Here is a 19,877-nt window from a genome sequence, read left to right as displayed (position 1 = left end):
GAGATCCTCCTGCCTCTGCCTCCCGAGTGCTGGGATCAAAGGTGTGTGCCACCACGCCTGACTTTGGCATTTTCTTTTTTTTCTAATTAAAAAATTTAACTTATTTATCTGTTTAACTCTTTTGTCTGCGGGTATATAAGTGCACCACGTGTGCAGTGCCTTGAAGAGTGCAGAAGAAGGCATTAGATCTTCTGGAACTGGCGCTGTAGATGTTTGTTAGCCATCATGTGGGTGCTGAGAATTGAACCTGAGTCTTCTGCAAGAACAACCAGTGCTCTTAACTGCTGAGTCATTTCTCCAGCAAGGCATTTTTCTCAACTATTAATTGATGTAGAAAAGCCCAGCTCACTGTGGACAGTGCCGTCCCTGGACAGGTAGGCCTGGGCTGTATAAGAACAGTAGCTGAGCAAGCCAGGGGGAGCAAGCCAGTAAGCAGCGTTCCTCCATGATCTCTGCTTCAGTTTCTGTGTCAAGTTCCTGCCCTGACTTCCCTCAGTGACGAATTGTGGCCTGGGAGTTGTGAACTAAAATAAACCCTTTTTCCTCCTAGTTGCTTTTGGTCGGTGTTTTACAGCAACAGAGAAACCACACTTGATACCGCCTTAGGCTGGCGACAGGCTCCCTTGTGTCTGCTTTGTGTTCAGGAGGCTATGTGTCCTACCAAGATTCAGGCAGACCTTTACCTTCCTAGATATCTGCACTGTGGCAGGTTCCCACACATAGGTTTGCACAGTCATCCACCCCTGATGAGGAGCCATGTTTAGTGCATTTTTAGCTGTGAGACCCACACAAGTAACCACAAAGCAAAGTTTAAAGACAGAGGAAGGCTGTCGCTTCAGTCTGCAGTACAGCTATTTTCATTTTGGTGTTTCCCCCTTCCATTTTTTTATCCAAATTTACACACATTGTTCAGAGTTGTGATCAGAATATATAAACAGCATATCCTTTTAATTTAGCAGTGAATCACACGGTAATCCACCAAGTCACACCACAGTCTTGCAGCGATTCTTCCTTCTGGCTTGTGATTTATCAGACACAACCGGAGGGAATGTCATTGTTCATGCTTCTTTTTTCCTCCACTGAGCCGTTTCCTTGGAGTTCCTTCCCAGAAGTGGGCATTCAGGGAGCGGACGTGTGGGCGTCTGTGTGGCTTGTCCAAGTTCTCTTGTTTCTTGATGAGCTCCTCAGGCCTCTAGTGTTTGGTTGCCGTGGAGATGTGTGCTGTGAGCCTCCCTTCTCCCTTTTCAGGCCCCACCCATCTGAGGTGACTGTGGCCTTAAAGGAAGCTCTCAGGAAGCTGTTGGCACCCCCAGGAAGGGAGGGCGGAGTGGCCAGGCAGCGTTGGCACACACTTAACTGTCCAGAGGCCTGGCTGGGGAAAAGCTGTCTCCCATCTATGGCTCGTGGGGGAGGGGAGTGGCAGGGTTAGAATGAGAAGGAAGGAAAGTGTGCTGACTTGGGGGCGTCACACAGAGTTTCCTTTGGAACCATCTGGAAAAGGCTACAAAGGAGAAAAGTAAGCAAGGTCTTATATCCTAACTCCAGACAGTTTTAGGTATGAAAAGTTCAGACTTTTTTATGTAGGGGTGTGCGTGTGAATGCATGTGGAGGCCAGAGGACAGCTATGGGTGTCATTCCTCAGGAGCTGTCCATGTTAGGTTTTTTTTTTTTTTTTTTTTTTTTTTAAATTTTTATTACATCTATTCTGTGTGGGTGAGTGGGTAGGCTTGCATGTCATAACACACATGTGGAGATGTGGAGCTTACAGGACAACTTGCAGGAGTCAGTTCTCTCCTTCCACTAGTGTAAACCCGGGATTGAACTCAGATTGTCAGGCTTGGCAGCAAGCACCTTTACCCACTGAGCCATCTTGTTGACTCATCCACTTTATTTGTTGAGACAAGATCTCTCATTAATCTGGGCTCACTGATTAGGCTGGGTTGGCTATGAACCCCAGGATCTTCTGTCTATACCGCTCCTCCCCAGCATTCTCCCTAGCCAGTTCTCCAGCCCAGCTTTTCTATGTGAATTCTAGGGATAAAGCTCAGGTCTTCATGTTTGTATAACAAGCACTTTGCCAACTGAGCCATTTCCCCAGCCTATGATTCCTGTCAGCCATTCTGTTTTTCTTTTCCTTTTTTTTTTTTTTTTTTAAATAAAGTCTCAATGCTGCCCCTGGGATCCATGACTTTTTCCTTGACCTTGACAAGCCCAGCTTTGGAAATACACATTTTGACTTCGTGGAGCTTGAACCAATGAATTTGTAGTAGGCCTGCTTCTTCACTTGAGGCACTGTGATAATTCCAAGGTATGTTTTCTAGCTCACTATGGGCCTGATGCCACCGAGGCCTCACCAAGCCCTTGTCATAGTCTGGGGAATTCTGCACTGTTACTCTAATTTTACAGCCCAGCCTGGAGAATTTCGTTTGCTTGCTTTTGGTTATGTCACTCCACATAGCTTGGCTGGCCCTTGAGAACCCAGAACCTTGTAGAGCCTCAGCTCTTCCTCCTCACTCCTGGACTCAGTTTCCTTTGCTGAGAGAGTATACCAGCTGGCAGAGGGAGCTGGTACTGGGTGTCTATCTTGCCTTGACTTCTTGGGTTCAGCTTTTGTCTTATGACAACAGGCTGGGTGTGCAGCTACCCTTGAGTGAGTTACAGAGAGTGGCCTGGACTAGGACAGGAGTGGTGGTACTCAAGAGTTGGAAGCACCAGTGTGGAAGGGATGGACTCTGCTCCAGTGGGAGCTCCGATCTTTATGGCTTTTGACACCCCTAGTTGTCCTGGTGTTTCTCACCATATTCGGCACTTATGTGTGAGCTGAGTGAGTCAGCTGGATCTGAGAGGAAAGCTGAAGCTCAGGAATGTGAGAAAGGAAGAGTGGGCAGACCTGAGAAATCAGTGAGCAAAGGAGAGGGTGGGAAGAACTGAAGCAGTCTGGAGCTGTGCAGAGGGCTGAGCAGGTCAGGAGAGCCTGTTACATGAAGTCTTAGGTTTCTGAAGTATATCCAGAGGGTCGCTTTGGTGGCTTTGATCTAACCTCCATTTATTGCTGCATCTGTGTTCTGAGCACCTTGTGTAGCATGATTATGGTTTGGGGTGGGAATCTTCACCTTTTCCCTGTCACCACAGACCAAGGGTGGTACTTGGGGTGCCCCATGTGTTACCCATTTCCCTAGCTCTGAAAGGAGCATGGTGAGTCTCTCATACCCCAGATGTCACACAAGGTGCTGGAGTATACTCTTGGATGTCCCTGACCCTCTCAGTTCATCGAAGTCCTTCCCTCTTAAAGGTGTCTTCTTAAATATATTTGTTCTCCTTCCCGATCCTTTGCCTTCCTTCTCTTCCTCTTCCCCTCCCTGCCTTCTACTGGCTCCTTTAACTAGCATCTCTGTACCTGTTGTGGTGATGCCTTTCCTGTAACCCCTGTTGTGATGCATGTGTCGCTGTGGAGCCCTTGCCCGCTTCTCATTTCTGTTGCTTGCCTCCCAGCCATGCTCCATCCACATGAGAGGACACAGAGCCTCGGTGTGAGTGATGAGCAGGGAACTGCTCAGGGCCAGGTGGCCACAGATCATGTCATACTCCGATCTTCATACTGGCCCTGACCTTCACAGTGAGTCACTCACAGCCTCACTGATCCTGTTGCAAGGCAGTATCCTAGTTCCCCCACAGAGCTGGTTCCGGACCACCCGAGACAAGGCCCAGGTGTGCACATCCATGATGAACATTGTGTGGATGCTGGGAACTTGGCCTGTGGCTGGAGTTGGCCTTACCCATTCCTCTGTCTTCTTTTGGACTTCCAGCCCTCTGGCAGCCACTGGCCACTGTGGCTTCTGAGCCCCTGCACCATGGCTATTATGAGTGAGGGACTGAGTGAATTCTCATTCTTAATTGATTAAAGTTCAAACTCAAATTGCAACATGTTGCTAGTGGCAACCATATCGAACAGTGCCTCCAGTTCTTGAATCTTTTCTAACCAGAGTTCAGCTCTTAGTGAAAAATTATCAGTAAAGTTTATTACTTTTTATGTTTTTTATATCACAAATTCAACATAGAAAGTATATTCAGTTAAAAAATGCGCACAAGAACAGAGATTCTCTTATGGTGTAACACTAGAAGAAAACAAAAACATGCTCTCCACACCTGTGGGGACGTTGCTCTTCCCTGGCCGGCTTCATGATGTATGCTTGCTTTTGTTCCCCGCCTTCATCACTTAGAAGGCCGCCCTTCCCTTTGCTCCATCATCCTCAGAGCCACCTGCTGCCCCAGATCCTGTTGACTTGACTCAAAACCAACATAGCCTTCTGGCCAGTTAAAAATTAGACAGGAAGAGTGCTTACCATGTGAGCTCCCAGACAGCAGGTGTATGGAGGCTGGGTGTAGGCCCTGAGGCTGAGCATCCAGGGACTAGATAGGCCTGCAAGGCACTGAACAGTCTGAGAGTCTGGCAAGTCTGACACCTGGGCAGAGACTGAAGGCCCTTCCCATTGTCCAGAGCCACTCCGATTCCCTGTAGTGGTCACTGCACAGCCCTTTACTAAAGGACACTGAGAAGGGAGTAGAGACAGGAGGGAGAACAAAGAGGGACATGGTGGTGGGTGTGATTCCCTTCCCCAGGTAGGTTTCATTTAAAGAACTGAAGGTTGGGAGGGGAACCTGGCCTTGATAACTCAGGACAGAGCCTAATAAGTTGTTGTTGGACTGGGCTTCCTGCCCTCTGAGATCCCTAGTTTTGTCCTTATCTTGATGTCTTCTACTAAGGAGCCCAGGGGCTAGGTGATGGGTCAACATCTCCTTTTTGGGAAGAGGCAAAGCAAAGGCAAGACTGACCCCAGGCCTGTGTGTTTATACTATCCACATTTTTGCCCTGGTCCTCTGCTTACCAAGGCTAGGTGAGCCTATAAAGTGCAAATGTGGTCTGCTCATTTGAGCTGAACCAATGTGGTTGATGTGCCAGGCATTGTGATGCATGTTTGTTATCCCAGTATTCAGAAGGCTAAGGTCGGAGGAGGATCCAGAGTTCTAGACCAGCAGGGCTACAGAGTGATACTGTTTCAAACAGCAACAATAACAACAAAACAAAAAATATGGTTGGTTTTTTTCTCTTGCTTTGTTATAGCAATACTGTTTAAGAGTTAACGTATTTTGGGAAAGGTATTTCAAAAAAGTAGATTGGAAAGACTTTTGTGATGATGTGGTGTGGGTGCTGGGATCTGAACTCTGGACCTCATGATTGCACAGCAAGTGCTCTTAACCACTAAGCCATCTTGTCAGTCCAGAACTGACTGTTTAATGTTACTTTAAGTACATTTATATGTAAATAACCACATGTGTCTGTTGGCCACTGTGGACAGCACAGGCACAAATACAATCTAATGACTGCTAATTTTTACTTCCTTTTCTCTGGAAAGTGCCCCATGCTGCAGAAACCTTGCATTTTTACTTGTGAGGGAGACATTTGGGAACTGAAATTTGTGGTGAAGTCTTATAGCCAACTACCAATTACTTTTTCAGAGTCAGGTATCTCATTCTGTTTCCAGAAGGAAGGAGGAAAGGTATCCCTGCAAGCCTAGTTTCACTTGTCGGATTAAATGACTGGCCTCTGTGTGACACTTTCAATGTTGTCCCTGTCACTCATCCTCACTGGCTTTATCCACTGATGGTGCCCTAAAGACAAATGTGAAATATTTATTCACTACATGTCAGAAAGTGTCTTTTTGGAACGGTTTCTCTGTACATTTATCAGTTAATATTTTATAAACTATGTTGTAATGGGAAAATAAAGAACCCCTTTGACTGTCATGTTCCCAGGCTCTGGGAAGTCATTATTCGGTGCATGGCTACTGTTCATTCCTCCAGCTGTCTCCCACTTGTGTGTGTGTGGGGGCTTGTCTCATGGAAACTTTTTTGAGACAGGGTCTCGTGTAGCCCAAGGTGGCCTTTAACTTTCAAAGTAGCTGATACTGGTCTTGAACTCCTGATTTCCCTGCCTCCACCTCCTAAGTGCTTGGATTACAGGTATGTATCACCAGGCCTAGCTAGAAAACAGGAGATTATGAGTCTATAATTCTGAAATTGCAGCTCTGACATCTACCCCAACACACACATGCCTGAGGATCATTATCTAGTGATGGTCTTGGCACTCTTGATTTGACCAGGGTGCATTGTACCAAGTAGAATTCTAGGCCAGAGACAGGCCTGAGGCATCACCTGGCCTAGTGGATCTCAGTGGTCTCTGAACAATTCCATCATCAGTTGCTGGAAACTTATTAGCAATGTGACTCCCCAGCTCTACTAAGACCATAAATGGTGATGGGGCCAGCTCTGACAGACTTACAGATAGTATGCATGCTTGTGTGTATGTGTGGTGTGTGCACATGTATGTGCAAGTGTGCCTTCCCATTTGTCTGCACAGAGGAGTGTCCTGCTCCATTGTGCTCTTCCTTATTTTCTTAAGACAGGGTTTCTCACTCAACCTGGAATTAGACTGGTGGCTAGGAAGCCCTAGCGATCTTCCTTTGTCCATGCCCAGCCCCCTCCCCAGCTCTGGGGTTACTGGTGTATGCCTAGCAACACGCAGCTTTTTACATGGGCACTGGAGATTTGAACTCAGCCCTCATGCTTGTACAGCAAGTGCCCTTAGTCTCCAACCCTTACCCCCAGGAGGTTTTGAAGTGTGCTGAGGCTTGCTCACCCTAATGTTCCTTTCTGTCTTCTGCCTCTGTTAGTAGTAGATGCCCCTTGGTGTCATGCCTCTAAGGCTCTAAGAAGTGGTGCTATAAGAGATGAGACAGTAGTATATATCCCCCATGTATGTGAAGGAAGAGGTTCGGTTGGCAATGCCAAGAAATCCAATATTCCCTGTGGTGGAATGAAGTGTGCCCCCGTCCCCAAAGTCTTATCCCTGTGTGATGGCATTTGGAGGTGGAACCTTAGGGAGATGGTGCCCTCATGAGGGGACTGGTGTCCTTAGAAGAGACCAGAGAGATGGACAGTTCTCTTGATACCACATCAGGACAACACAAGAAGACCACCATCAGCACACTAGGGAGCCCAGTCCTGCTGAAACGGGGCTTCCCACCCCAGAAATCGGGGAAATGCATGGTTGTTGTTTAAGCCCCGCTCTGGCAAAGGCTGTTTGAAGACCAGGTCAGGACAGATTTTCCATGACAACACAAATGTCCCGGACTGCCTGTGGGCCCAGTGTCCATCAGTTCTTGGAATGCACTTGAACTGCTAAAGTCACTTTAATTCACATGTAGAGTAGCTACTCTGAGAGAAACCTTTAAGAACAGAGTAGAGAGGGATTTCAGGGTGTGGGGAGACTGTTAACATGGAGGGGGGACCTGTGATTTGTATCCCAGCTCTTCTGATCACATTTGGCTCCAGGCTTAGGTTTGACTTCTTCAGCATTTGTTTCTCCATCAGCAAGGAGGGTTCAGTAAAACTCCACCATAATGTGATAAATTAGGTTCAGATGCCTAAAATGGGGGGGTGAATCACATTATTGCAAGATTAATGAAATGATCCAAGCTGTCTCCCCACCCCATCACCAGTTTGGGGCTCTCAGGGATAGGCTGCCCCAGTCTGTCCTGCTCCTGCCTGGGTTTAACGCCACCTGGTGGTAGCGGTGTGGTTTAGCTTAGCTGTCTATGAATCCTGGATCTCCAAGTGAGGTGGTGGCTAGATCTGGAGTGACTTGAGCCTAGAGCAAGCAATTCTTTGCTTCCTTGTTCCCAAGAACGGCTGCTCGCTGTTTCCTGCCTGGACTATTTTCTCCAAACAAGTAGGAGGTTTAGCTTGCCCCAAGATGTGAGATGGAGCCAGTCACCCACCATGCTCTATCCAAATGTGTGTGGTCCCAGAATCCAGGCACTTGCCTATGATGGGATGTAACAAAGGGCCCGGTGGGTAAAGAGTGCTTTCAATAGCGAAAGCTAAGTTTGCATCAGATGAAGAGAAAAACTGGATTCTATCGGTAGCTCTGTGTTTAGCAAGCATTAGGAATGCTGGGTGACTTGAAGGAGCAGCTGATCAGACACCTTCAGAATTAGATGAAGCTGCCCACTCACTGCTTCTGAGTCTAAATTTCTTCACTCATGACATGAAGACCATAGCACTGAACTCAGTCATCATGCTCATTGCCTGGTGTACACAAAGCTCTGGGTTTCATTCTTTTACTGGAGGTAAAAAATATGTTTTTATAAGGAGAAAAGGAAACCCCAAACGTTGAGTCATCTTGAGATGTGGCTTCATGTGAGTCCCATGAATAATCAGTTCTAGCCCAGCATTTGTTTTTTATTTTTATTTTTTAAAAGTTATAATTCTTTTTTTTTCTTATTAGAGGAAGCATTTCATTACAGCTTTAACGTACTCAATAACAATTTCCAGAGCAAAGATACATCTCTTTCAAAAGTGGCTATAATTTTTATTTTATTTTATTATTTCTTGGTCTTTTGAAGACAGGGTCTCCCTGTAGCCTCAGCTGGCCTGGAACTCTCTGTGTAGACCAGGCTGGCCTTGAACTCACAAAGATCCACCTGCCTCTGCCTCCCAAGTACCGGGATCCTAAAGGCATGTGCCACCATGCCCAGCAAATTTGTATATTTTAAAGAATAATTTTCAGGGAGCTGGAGAGAGGGCTCAGTGGTGAAGAGCGCTTGCTGCTCTTCCAGAGGACCCGAGTTTGGTTCCCAGCACCCAGGTTGGGTGGCTTACAACTGCCTATAACACCAGAGGATCTAATGCCCTCTGGCTTTTGCAGGCACCCATATACATGTGACACACAGACACACAGACACGTATGTTAAAAATAAATCTTTAGGGGGCTGGAGAGATGACTCAGTGGTTAAGAATACTGATTGCTTTTGCAGAGGACTCAGGTTTGATTCCCAGTACCCACATGGCTAACAACTGTCTTTACTCCAGTTTCAGGGAATCCGACATCCTCTTCTGACCTCCACAGGCATTGTACAACACAGGTGCACTTACATACATGCAAGCAATACACTCATACACATAAAATGGAAATAATAAATAAAATACTTTAAAAAATAAATCTTAAAAAATTATTTAAAAATATACAAAGGTTCCAGATAAACCCTGAAACATAAGAGATAGTCAGCAGGTGTTTTGTTTTGTTTTGTTTTCCAACTGTGACAAAATACAAGCAAACCAGAAGGCAATATTCTGTTTCTAAACTCAGGTGGTTTTCACAACTGAAGTGAGAACTGAAGTTCAAGTCCTTTAGAACAGACACCCTCTGGGTGTCTGGGTGGGGGGGCTCAAGATCTAAACTGAGAACACAGGAAAAGCAGATGTAGCCTCAGAGCTCCTTCTTGTCTTCTTGTGTCTGAGCACGAGATTCTCAGCACACAGCTGACAAGAGGAGTCGTCTAACCAGCTGAGTGTTTTAAAATAATACTGAACATTCAAGACCAGCCTGAGCTACATGGTGAGACCTTATCTTTAAAAAAAGAGTGTTGGGGGGGGTATGGTAGAAGGCGAGAACTGACTCTCACAGGTTCTCCTTTGACCTCCACACGTGCCTACACATGCACACGTAACACACACTAAATAAATGTAAAAAAGAAAAATTAAAAAAGAATTTAATGCCTGCTTGTTGTTGTAAGGAAAAAGAAACAAATTGGCAAACAACCCCTTCTCCATCCTGAGGGCACCCTGCCTGTCCATGTGCAGGTGCAGCAGTCACTGGCTTCTCTACATAGTTGAGACTTTTTTTTTTTGTCTTTTTGAGACGGGGTATTCCTATAGCCCTAGCTGATCCTGGAACTCACTATGTAGACTCGGCTGGCTGGCCTCGAACTCACAGAGATCCTCCTGCCTCTGCCTCCCAAGTGCTGGGATTAAAGGCATGTGCCATCACCCCCGGCTCTAGTTGAGACTTTTGAATCTTGCTTTTTCTTTTCTTTTCACATTATAACATGAGGAGTTTTTCTCATCATGTTATAAATTTTTCCTCTTAATAACATGATCTTTTAAAAGTTAAAAGCATTATTTTTTTTCTATTATACATAATTCTACAAAGCGTAAAAGAAAAATGTATGAAGTGAGGTGAAATTTTGAATACCATGTGTCAACATACCTAATATTAGAAAGGCATGAAGTGGGGAATGACATTTCTGTTATATTTCCACTAGCATTAACTGCTATTCACCTTTTCCCTTTTACATATCAGTGGGGGACGTGAGAGCCACTGAAATGGAATTATACCATGACTGCACATGTCTAGCTTGCTTTCTTCATTCACTAATGTATTCTGAGTATCTGTAGTATAAGCATTTTCTGGTACCATTAAAACACTATTTATGTGGTGTTTTAAAAGGCTACATAACAGTTCATCAGTTAGGTGTATTCTGTTTTATGTAATCGTTTCCTCGGTTTGTATCTAAGTAAATATTTATCCACATTTTTTTGTTCAGTCCCAAAGCCAAGTCCCAGATAGCCCCAAGGAGTCAAGATAAACATTTGAAAGTTTCCTGTCCAGGGAGAGTTTGTCATTTTACACTCTCTCAGTAGCTTAGGAAAATGTGCAGACAGGGGTCACAAATACTTCAAAGTCCTTGCTGATGTCACAGGTGAACAAGCCCAGCTGGTTTGTGGTTGTTTGAATACCTAGAAGATTCAGTGCTCTTGCATATTTAATGGTCTTTTGTGGTTTTTGGATTAGAGCTCTTCTGCCTCTTATTTTTATTTATTTCTAATTAATTTTTAAAAAAATTGATTATTTTTCATTTTATGTGTATGTGTGTATTCCCTGCATGTAGATAGGTGCACCTGTGTTGTGCAATGCCCGCAGAGGTCAGAAGAGGCTGTCGGATCCCCTGGGACTGGAGTTACCAACAGTTGTCAGCTGCCATGTGGGTGATGGTATTCGAACCCAGGTCTTCTGCAAGAACAACCAGTGTTCTTAACCACTGAGCCATCTCTCCAGCCCCTCTAATCAATTTTTTTTTTTTTAATTATCTATTTGTCTATTTTGACACAGGGTCTCACTATGTAGTCCTAGCTGGTCTGGAACTTGCTATGTAGACCAGGCTGGCCTCTCTCTCAATAGAGATCTGCCTGCCTCTGTCTTGCAGGCTGTGGCACTTGCCTCCAATCCCAGCACTCAGGAGGCAGAGGCAGGCAAATCTCTGTGAGAGCGAGGCCAATTTGGTTTACATAGTGAGTTCCAGGCCAGACCTTGTCTCAAAAACCAGAACAAACAAATAAAAAAAGCATGTGCTCCCCCCTCCCCCACTTCTAGAAGCCAAGCCCTGCCTACCTCTAGACCAAAAGCCTGGTAGACCAAAAGGTAAACAAACCAAAGCCTTGTTTTCTGGTGGCCCCTTGCTCCCTCTAGTGACTGCACATGCAACTGCAGCCTTGCGGCCTTTGGGCTCCTCAGCAACTGGTTCATGTTCTGGGAAGTCTGAGGGAGCAGGGAAACAAGGGCAATCCACAGATGGGGCTGGACCGGGATTTGGTGATTGATCAGTGTGTGACAGAGTGGGAAGCTCTGGGGAGCTGAGGAGCTGTAACCTTTTGCATGTGCCTCATTCACACGCCCTCTGCCATTAAAATTAGTTTCAGGTTATACAAATGATATATAAGGATTACCAGGGCAAGAAAAAGCCTGATCAAAACTTGCATATTTCCTATAGAGATAATGACTATAAACATTTGACATAAATCTGCTGCCTTATGTGTATGTATATCTCTCCCAGTAACACACTGGGTCCTTGACCCCCAAGGTTTGACTGCATTCAGTGTGAAGAATGTGTTAGGCTTTCAGGACTCCTGGGAGCCTGTGGGTTGTCTGGAGCTTGACCAGAAAAACATGTAGCTCCTATCTCGTGCCTGTGGAGGGGCTCTGTTTGTACTTGCTTGAGCACTCTGCCGGCTCTTTCCTCACATGTGATGAAAGCAGTTGGTTAAGGACTTTTTTTTTTATGTGTATGCATGTATTGCCTGCATGTAGGTAAGTGCACCTGTGTCGTGCAATGCCCATGGAGGACAGAAGAGGTTGTCGGATCCCCTGGAACTGGAGTTACAGACAGTTGTTATCTGCCGTGTGAGTGCTGGGATTCAAACCCAGGTCTTCTGCAAGAACAACCAGTGTTCTTAACCGCTGAGCCATCTCTCCAGCCCAGGACTTTTTTTTAGTCAGTGTTTCAGCCTTACAGAATTGGAAGTACCATCTAAGAGTCAGTGCTTTGAAGTCCCCTATCCCAGTGCACCCTATTTATATCAAGAGACAACACAACACACCCTTCCATATGTGTTTTCTATAGTTAACTGTTTATAGTAGTCTAATAGGTTGTCATGGGTGATTGTCCCCAGTGCCTCAGGACAGATGCCTCCATCATTCTGTCACCAAGGTTCACTGGCTTCTAAGCAGAGAGAATGTCTTAGGAAATGTAGGGTGAGTTCCAAGTCAGCCCCAAGTCTCTCTGCTAAACAGCACCAGCTAGGGAACCCTTCTTTCTGGCCTGGGCCTGCTCTTTGCTGAGGGCCATACTGTAGCTCAGGCTGACCTGGAACTTCCTTTGTAAGCCAGGCTAACCTTGAACCTGTGGTGATCCTCCTGCCTCTGCAAGATTACAGGTGCTGGCACCACAGTCAGTTAATAGCATCTATTAGTAACAAACTGTCATAGACAGTTGTGGCATTTTCTGTGTGTGGTTAGGGTCAGGGGCCTCTTTTCCTTCCATCTTCAGTGTGTAGTAACCTTTTTCCTTTTATCCCACCTTCTGTTTTTCCCTTAGGCCGGAAACTGAGAGGAAAAGCCTTCTATTTTGTCAATGGCAAAGTGTTCTGTGAGGAAGACTTTCTGGTAAGTATATCACCCAGGTGATATACTATGCCAGGTGAAGATGGCATAGAACAGGAGCCTGAGAGACCTGGAGGGTGGGAAAGGGTTTTCCCCACAATGCCCAGTGCTGCTGAGAGAGGGCTCCTCCTTCCTCATGGATACCTGGGTAATCTGAGACCAGAAGCAGAAAACAAACCAAAGAGCTTTATGCTTTTGTGTGTGTGTGTGTATGTGTGTGAGTGTGTGTATGTGTATACATACATGCATGCATATGTGCTGTCTTTTAAATTTTTTATTCATTTTAAAGTTTGGAGACAGGGTCTCCCTACATAGCACAGCTGATCTAGAACCATGTTGCCCAGGCTGGCCTCAAACTCTCATTTGTCCTGCCTCCATCTATAGAGTACTGGGGTGATAGGCCTGTACACCCATGTCTAGCTGAGCTTTGTCCTTTGAAGGAACTGTAGAGGTTCTCCTCAGTTTTGCCTCTCCCATCTCCTAAACTCCCTCCTAGGACCTGGGCTCTCTTTCCCTCTCATCTTCCGACTTGCCCTGGGAAACTAGGCTTTCCCATGATTGACAACCCATCCATAAGTCAGTGACTCCGAGATCTGAGCTCTAGCCCTGCTGCACCTCTGCAGGCACTACTGGCATACACCCTGCTCTGTACATCCCTAGGCTGCCCTCCACCCCTGACCTACCACTTGTCCAAAGCAAGGCACTCACTGTGCTTTGGCTTCTTGTTTCTGAGAGCTGTGTCCTAGGTTCCTCCTCCATCCACCTCTCCCCATTTCTCCTGGAATGTAGCCACACACTGTGCTGTGTGTCCCACAGGTCTGCTTTAGTTCACACCCTCAGCATGGCTCAGCTAGGCCATCCTCACAGTCTCAAATATTGCCTGCAGAGGCCTTGCAGGGACAAGCTTGGAAGTTCTCCAAGGACCAAACCCGGAGCCCTCCTCACTATATACTCAGCCTCATGGCTACCAGCCTAGGCTTGGGACATTTCCCTGCTTGCCTGCATCATTCTACCACCTTCCTGTCCCTTCTCTGTGATGCCACAGTGCCTGGGGCTTGCCTTGATGGGTGGCTAGCACCCAGAAGCATGTATATGTGCAACTCTGTCACCTTGCTGGCTCCCTTGGGAGCTTGGAGTATACCTGTTCACCTTTTCATCCACCTAACCCTGTCTCAAGCACAGCATGGTTGTTGGGTGAATGTTGGTGAACTGGCCCTGTCTCTTGGGGATGAGGAATGTGATATCCAGAGCTGAGCTGGGACCAGGTTCTGGATGGACCTATGAAACCCTCTCTTCCCTGCCTGCACTTGGAGAAAAGCTCCATTAGATTTTAACAGAAGAGTTGGTTCCTTATGACTCTTGTTTGTTTATAGGCAAACAAAAGCTGGCTTTAGCAAAATAATTCATTTGGGGCATGCCTCAGGAGTTGTTTTAGCCTTGGCTCTGTAGTGTTAGCCTCAGTCCCAGATACAGATGTTGGCAGTGCTCCAGGGTTTACATTATCTCTGTTCATGGTCTGATGGGCAAAAAAGCCCATCCTTCCTTCAGAAGCCAAGAGTCTCACTGGCTCTCAGTGGGTTGCATGCCTGGCACAGGGCTGGAGGGATGCAAAGTCCTGATTAGCCAGGTCTGAGCCAGTGTCCTGCCCTGGAGCCCAGTTTGGAATCAGTCCCAGGAATCAAGGGAACCACAAGTAAAGATGTAGGGGGCTGTATCCCAAATGAAAACAAAGAACTGTTGCCCCTAGAACAGTTAGCAGGTCCTGTGCTGCGTGGCACAGAATTGCAGAAAGTTTCCATTTCTTTTTTTTTTTTTTCTGCCTTTCTTCCCATTTCATTTCTTCCCAGTGTTTGTAATACCCAAATTTCTAGGATCTCCCTATGTGCAGTACCTAAGACATTTTTTTAATTGACTGACTGATTCTTATGTGTGTGCCTCTGTGTGTGTGTGTGTGTGTTACTATATGTACATGTGCAAGTGGGTGCCAATAGAGACCAGAAGAGGGCATTGGATTCTCATGGAGCTGGAGTTACAGGTCATTGTGAACTGTCCAGTGTGAGTACTGGTAGCCAAACTCAGGTCCTCTGAAAGAACAGCAAGTGCTCTTAAGCCACTGAACCAATTCTCTAGTCCTGATCTAGGGCACTTTCTAAAAAGAGTTCATTTCTTTCAAGACTCCAGGTATGTGTATGTATGTTTGAAAGGTAAAGCGAATATTTATGAAGTTTCTTTGAAGTTAACTATGAGACATTAACTTTTAGCCAGGCATGGTGGTAACACCTGTAATCCTAGTATGGGCAGGGAGCTGAAGAAAGATGGTGAGTTCAAGGCCAAGCTAGGCTACATAGCAATATCCAGTCTCAAAATACCAAGGGCTGAGGATGTGGCACAGTGGTAGAGCTCTTACTTAGCATTCATAAAAACTCTAGGTTCTATCCCCAACACCACCAGAAAATAAATAAGGATACTAGCTTTTTTTTTTTCTTTTTTTTTTTTTTTTTTTTTTTTTTTTTTTGTCTTTTTGAGACAGGGTCTGTAGCCCCAGCTGTCCTGGAACTCACTATGTAGATCAGGCTGGCCTCGAACTCATAGAGATCCGCCTGCCTCTGCCTCCCAAGTGCTGGGACTACAGACGTGCATCACCATGCCCGGCCAGGATACTAGCTTTTTAACCAGAGTTCGACTTGAATTTGAATCCTGTCCTCACCCCTTCTTGGCTATGTAACCTCCCTGAGGTCACTTAACCTCTCTCAGCTTCCCTTTACTTCCTTCTGAGAAACAGTGATAATAATATACACCTTGCAGAGTGGCTTTAAGTATTAAAGAAGTGGTCTCAAACTTGAGCATGCATAAGAGCCCCCAAAGAGCTTGTGCTGACCCAGATTGCTGGGCCCCACCCCTGTTTCCAGCTGAGTAGATCTGCTGTGGGGCCCATAAGCAGCATTTGTTCCAAGTGATTTCAGGGAACCGCCTTTGGGAATCACTGAGATGATGGATTAAAGCTTCTCCGTGTTAGTATGTCAAGCAGAGACTGACACATTGTGGGGCCCAGGCAGTTGCCAGGGTGGGTGTCATCTGTGGCAGAGGAGCACTGTGACTCAGTGCACAGCTCTGTGCCCTTGGGGAAGGGCAGGTTCTGACTCAACAGTGATGCATCTTTCTCTGAAGTCCCTCGTCATTCTCTCAGCTTGCAAGGAGACAGATGGCTGACTCATCCTTTCTTTCTTCTGCAGTACTCTGGCTTCCAGCAGTCTGCAGACAGGTGCTTTCTTTGTGGACATCTGATCATGGACATGGTGAGTAGCATCCAGTAAGATCATAGCATCTTGGAAGGAGGAGGTGTTCATGGGGAAAATGGGAGGAGAAAAGCCATTAATAATTGAACACAGTGTTTCCTTTCTGGTTTGTGGTAACAGCTGGTTTTATTTAAAGAAGTCCCTCTGCAGTACAGGCTGTGTCTAATGGAAGTTACTGTTGGCTTGGACTGGTGTTTGCATCTTTTTAAAAATATATTTTTTACTACTTTATTTATTATTTTTACTTTATGTGTATGAGAGTATATTGCCTGCATGTAGGTAGGTACACCTTTGTCATACAGTGCCTGTGGAGGTCAGAAGAGGGTATCAGATCCCCTGGAACTGAAGTTACAGACCGTTGTTAGCTGCCATGTGGGTGCTGGGAATCAAACCCAGGTCCTCTGCAAGAGCAGCCAGTGCTCTTAACCGCTGAACCATCTCTCCAGTCCCTGGTGTTTGCATCTTTATGCACAAGGCACACAGCTTAGAGACTGCTCATATGGGGCATCCCTCTGATTTCTCTGTGATCCTTGGCATTCCGAGTGAGGTGCCAAGTTTAGACCATTTTACTTGCAGAAATCTGAGTCACCTGAGAAATGGGTGCAGTCAACTGAATAAGGTTGTTTTTTCCTTCCCAGCATTCTTAGGAACACTTTTGGCATTCAGAAGGAACAAGGCCCAGGTCTTCACAATGCATCCTGAGCTCTGCCACTGGCTCTTGGAGGTTGTCCTGGGCCTCAGTCTTTATTTCTTAGGTGAGGAGGGTATTTTCTATGGACTCAGGTGGTGAGGTCAACAAATACAGGGATCAAATTGTTTACTTTGGAAACTGGCCAGTGGGAGTGTCTTTAGGAGCCTGGAGTATAACTCAGGCAGAGCGCTTGCCTAGCATGTGCAAGGCCCTGGGTCTCATCCTTAAAAACAACAGCCGGGTGTGGTGGTACATGCCTTTAATCCCAGCACTTGGGGGAAGAGGCAGGTGGATCTCTGCGAGTTCAAGGCTAGCCTGATTTACATAGTGGGCTCCAGTTCAGCTGGGGCTACAGGGAGACCCTGTCAAAACAAACAAACAAACAAAGGAAAACCAGTCAGCCTGTGCTGCTTACTGAGAGGCCAGCAGCTGGTTTCATTCACTCCCTGGCTTCTCGACTTATGTCTCATAAACACTGTTCAGTGGTGTCCCCTGCTGGAAGTCACTCCCAGTTAGAGTCTGAGTTGAGGAGTTTGGCTTAGCTTACTGTGCTCACTTTTGCTTAAAGACTCTCTGCCGGGGCAGGAAAGTTAATCCCAGGAGCTCAGCCTGAGTGAAATGGGAGGATTCCGTTGTAGGGTGTCCAGCAGCTTATGGGAATCTGCCTTTCTTGTGCTAGGAAGTAACACAGTGGCCGAGCGCCTGCCCAGCATGTGGGAGGCCCTGGGTTTAGTCCCCAGCACCATCAAAGAACAGAGCAGGGCTGAAGAGATGGTTCGGTGGTTAAGAGCACTGGCTGTTCTTATAGAGAACCTGGGTTTGGATCCCAGCCCCCACATGGCAGCTTACAACTGTCTGTAACTTCAGTTCTAGGGGATCTCACACCCCCTTCTGGTCTCCATGCACTTGATACACTTACATACATGTAGGCAAAACCCTCATATACATAAAATAATAATACATTCATTTAAAAATTTAAATAAATAAAAACCAAGCAAAAAGAGAATTTCTTTAATATGCTGGGTATATAACAAATTTAGCTGGAAAGCATTCACTCCATGTACTAATTCTGTTCTGGAGACAAGAACTATAGTTTTTCCTTGTCTTTTTTATTTGAGAAGTAACTATAGAATAAAATGCACAAATCTTAAATGTACTGCTGAATGAAGTTTTACATATGCACCTACCCATGTAACCATAGCCCAGACCAAGAGACAAGACATTATCTGAACACCAAAAAGCCCCCCACCTCCTCCCACTTGAGCTCCCTGCCTGCATTGCCCCATGTGTTTTGCTGGCTTCGGAGCATCACACAGTGGAATGGTAGAGCTAGGCTCTTGGATGTGCCTTTCCTCACTTAGAAATGTGTTTTTGAGATTCATGCACATTGTTCACTATATGAGTAGTTCATTTATTCTTACTGCTAAATAGACTCCATTGTATGGCATGTAAATTTGGATGTTTTCCATTTTTGAGCTACTTAAGCACAAAATTCCTATGATTTCTGAGTACTTGTGTGCGTGTAGTTGTTTTGTTTTGTTTCTCCTTTTTGTTTGATCTCATGTAGTCCAGACTGTCCTCAAACTTTCTAAATGGCTGAGAATTACCTTGAACTTTTGATCTTCTGAACTTCTGATCCATACCTTCCGAATGCTAGGATCACAGACCTGTATTACCACTAGTTTTATGTGGTGCTGGGGATTGAACCCAGGACCTCATGCATGCTAGGCAAGCACTACCAACTGAGTACACCCTCAACCCTTTTGCATATCTTTTTTTTTTTTTTTTTCCAGACAGGATCTCCTTGTAGCCCTGGCTGGCCTGGAACTTGCTATGTAGACCAGACTGGCCTCTTCCTCACAAAGATCCACCTGCTTCTGCCTCTGCCTCCCAAGCGCTAGGATTAAAGGTATGTGCCACCATGCCTGGCTTGTGCATGTCTTTGATGGACATGTACACCCATTCCTGTGGGTTATATGCTAACATTTATAAAGCAACAGTGAACAGAGCCCTCTGCTCATGAGGGGTACCTGCTGCCATCCAGGCCTTGACAGACTACAGAAGAGCTTAGTCCTGGGACAGCTGTGGCCTCATTGCTAGCCAAAGCCACCCCCCAGTGTGACCTTTTGCCCATTTTCCCCAGGGGAGGGTACAGATGTGAGCCATACTCCCTCACTTGTGTGTTGGGGAGTAATCCCCAATTTTAAGACAGAACCTTTGTCTGTTGACAAGACTTTTAATAATAAACTCCTTTAAACATTTTTTAAAAGATTTTTATTTTTTAAATTATGTGTATGCATACATTTCTGTATGAGGGTATGTGCATGTGAGTTCAGTTGCCCTGATATATGTGTGTGTTTGCATGTTACACAATACTAACACACATGTAGATGCCAGAAGAGAGGATGTCAGATTCCCTTGAGCTGGTGTTAGAGGTGGTTGTGAGTTGCCAGACATGAGTGGTGGGAATTGAACTCAGGTCGTCAAGAGCAGCAAGTGCTCTTAACTGCTGAGCCATCTCTCCAGCCACAGACTCTTTCATATACCATTGCCTCTATAGCAGAGCCTTAACCATCCAACTCTTTGTATATATTATTTATGTGAACTCCCTGTGTTAATAGAGGGGTACATTCTGGAACAGGGCCTGTTCCAAAACCATTTACTATATTCTGAGTTAGACAGAATATAGTAAAATGGCATTTTTTTTCAGCCTGACTTTAGGTACAGTGAGGGTTAAGTTAATGTAAGGATCACTTTCTGCTTTACTCTTGAGAGGAAATGCATTCCAATTGCCAAGTGGACTTTGGAAGCCTAGTGGCTGTTCCTCTCTGGCAGTTTGCTACAGGTGGAGAGGGGCCTCAGAGGCAGTGAAACTCAGTAGGGAATGAGGAAGTATGCAAGCTGAGTCTTCCAGGAGCCAGGGCAGCAGGGAGTGCTCCACATTCCCTGGCTGGAGAGTGTCTGTGCACTTACCCAGGCTTCCAGGGAAGGGCCTGGAAAAGAGCGAGCTTTTCCATAGTCTCATAATGTCCCACAGGGCTCTCCTAAGAGC

General features: G+C 45.8%; 1 protein-coding gene across 2 annotated transcripts in view; it reads left to right on the top strand.

Moving 5' to 3' along the window:
• Limd1 (LIM domains containing 1) overlaps positions 1-19,877 on the top strand; it is a 61,845-nt gene that overhangs the window by 35,423 nt on the left and 6,545 nt on the right. For both annotated transcript variants that reach the window (XM_008831928.3, XM_029563006.1), the window contains exons 3-4: positions 12,774-12,841; positions 16,072-16,134. In XM_008831928.3, coding sequence (XP_008830150.1) covers positions 12,774-12,841; positions 16,072-16,134 — 131 coding nt within the window. The remainder of the gene's footprint in view (positions 1-12,773; positions 12,842-16,071; positions 16,135-19,877) is intronic.

Source organism: Nannospalax galili, unplaced genomic scaffold (genome assembly GCF_000622305.1).
Source record: "Nannospalax galili isolate Female #2095 unplaced genomic scaffold, S.galili_v1.0 scaffold536, whole genome shotgun sequence".
Classification (NCBI taxonomy): Eukaryota; Metazoa; Chordata; class Mammalia; order Rodentia; family Spalacidae; genus Nannospalax; species Nannospalax galili.
The sequence above is the reverse complement of the archived record's forward strand: the minus strand, read 5'-3'. Positions and strand labels throughout refer to the sequence as shown.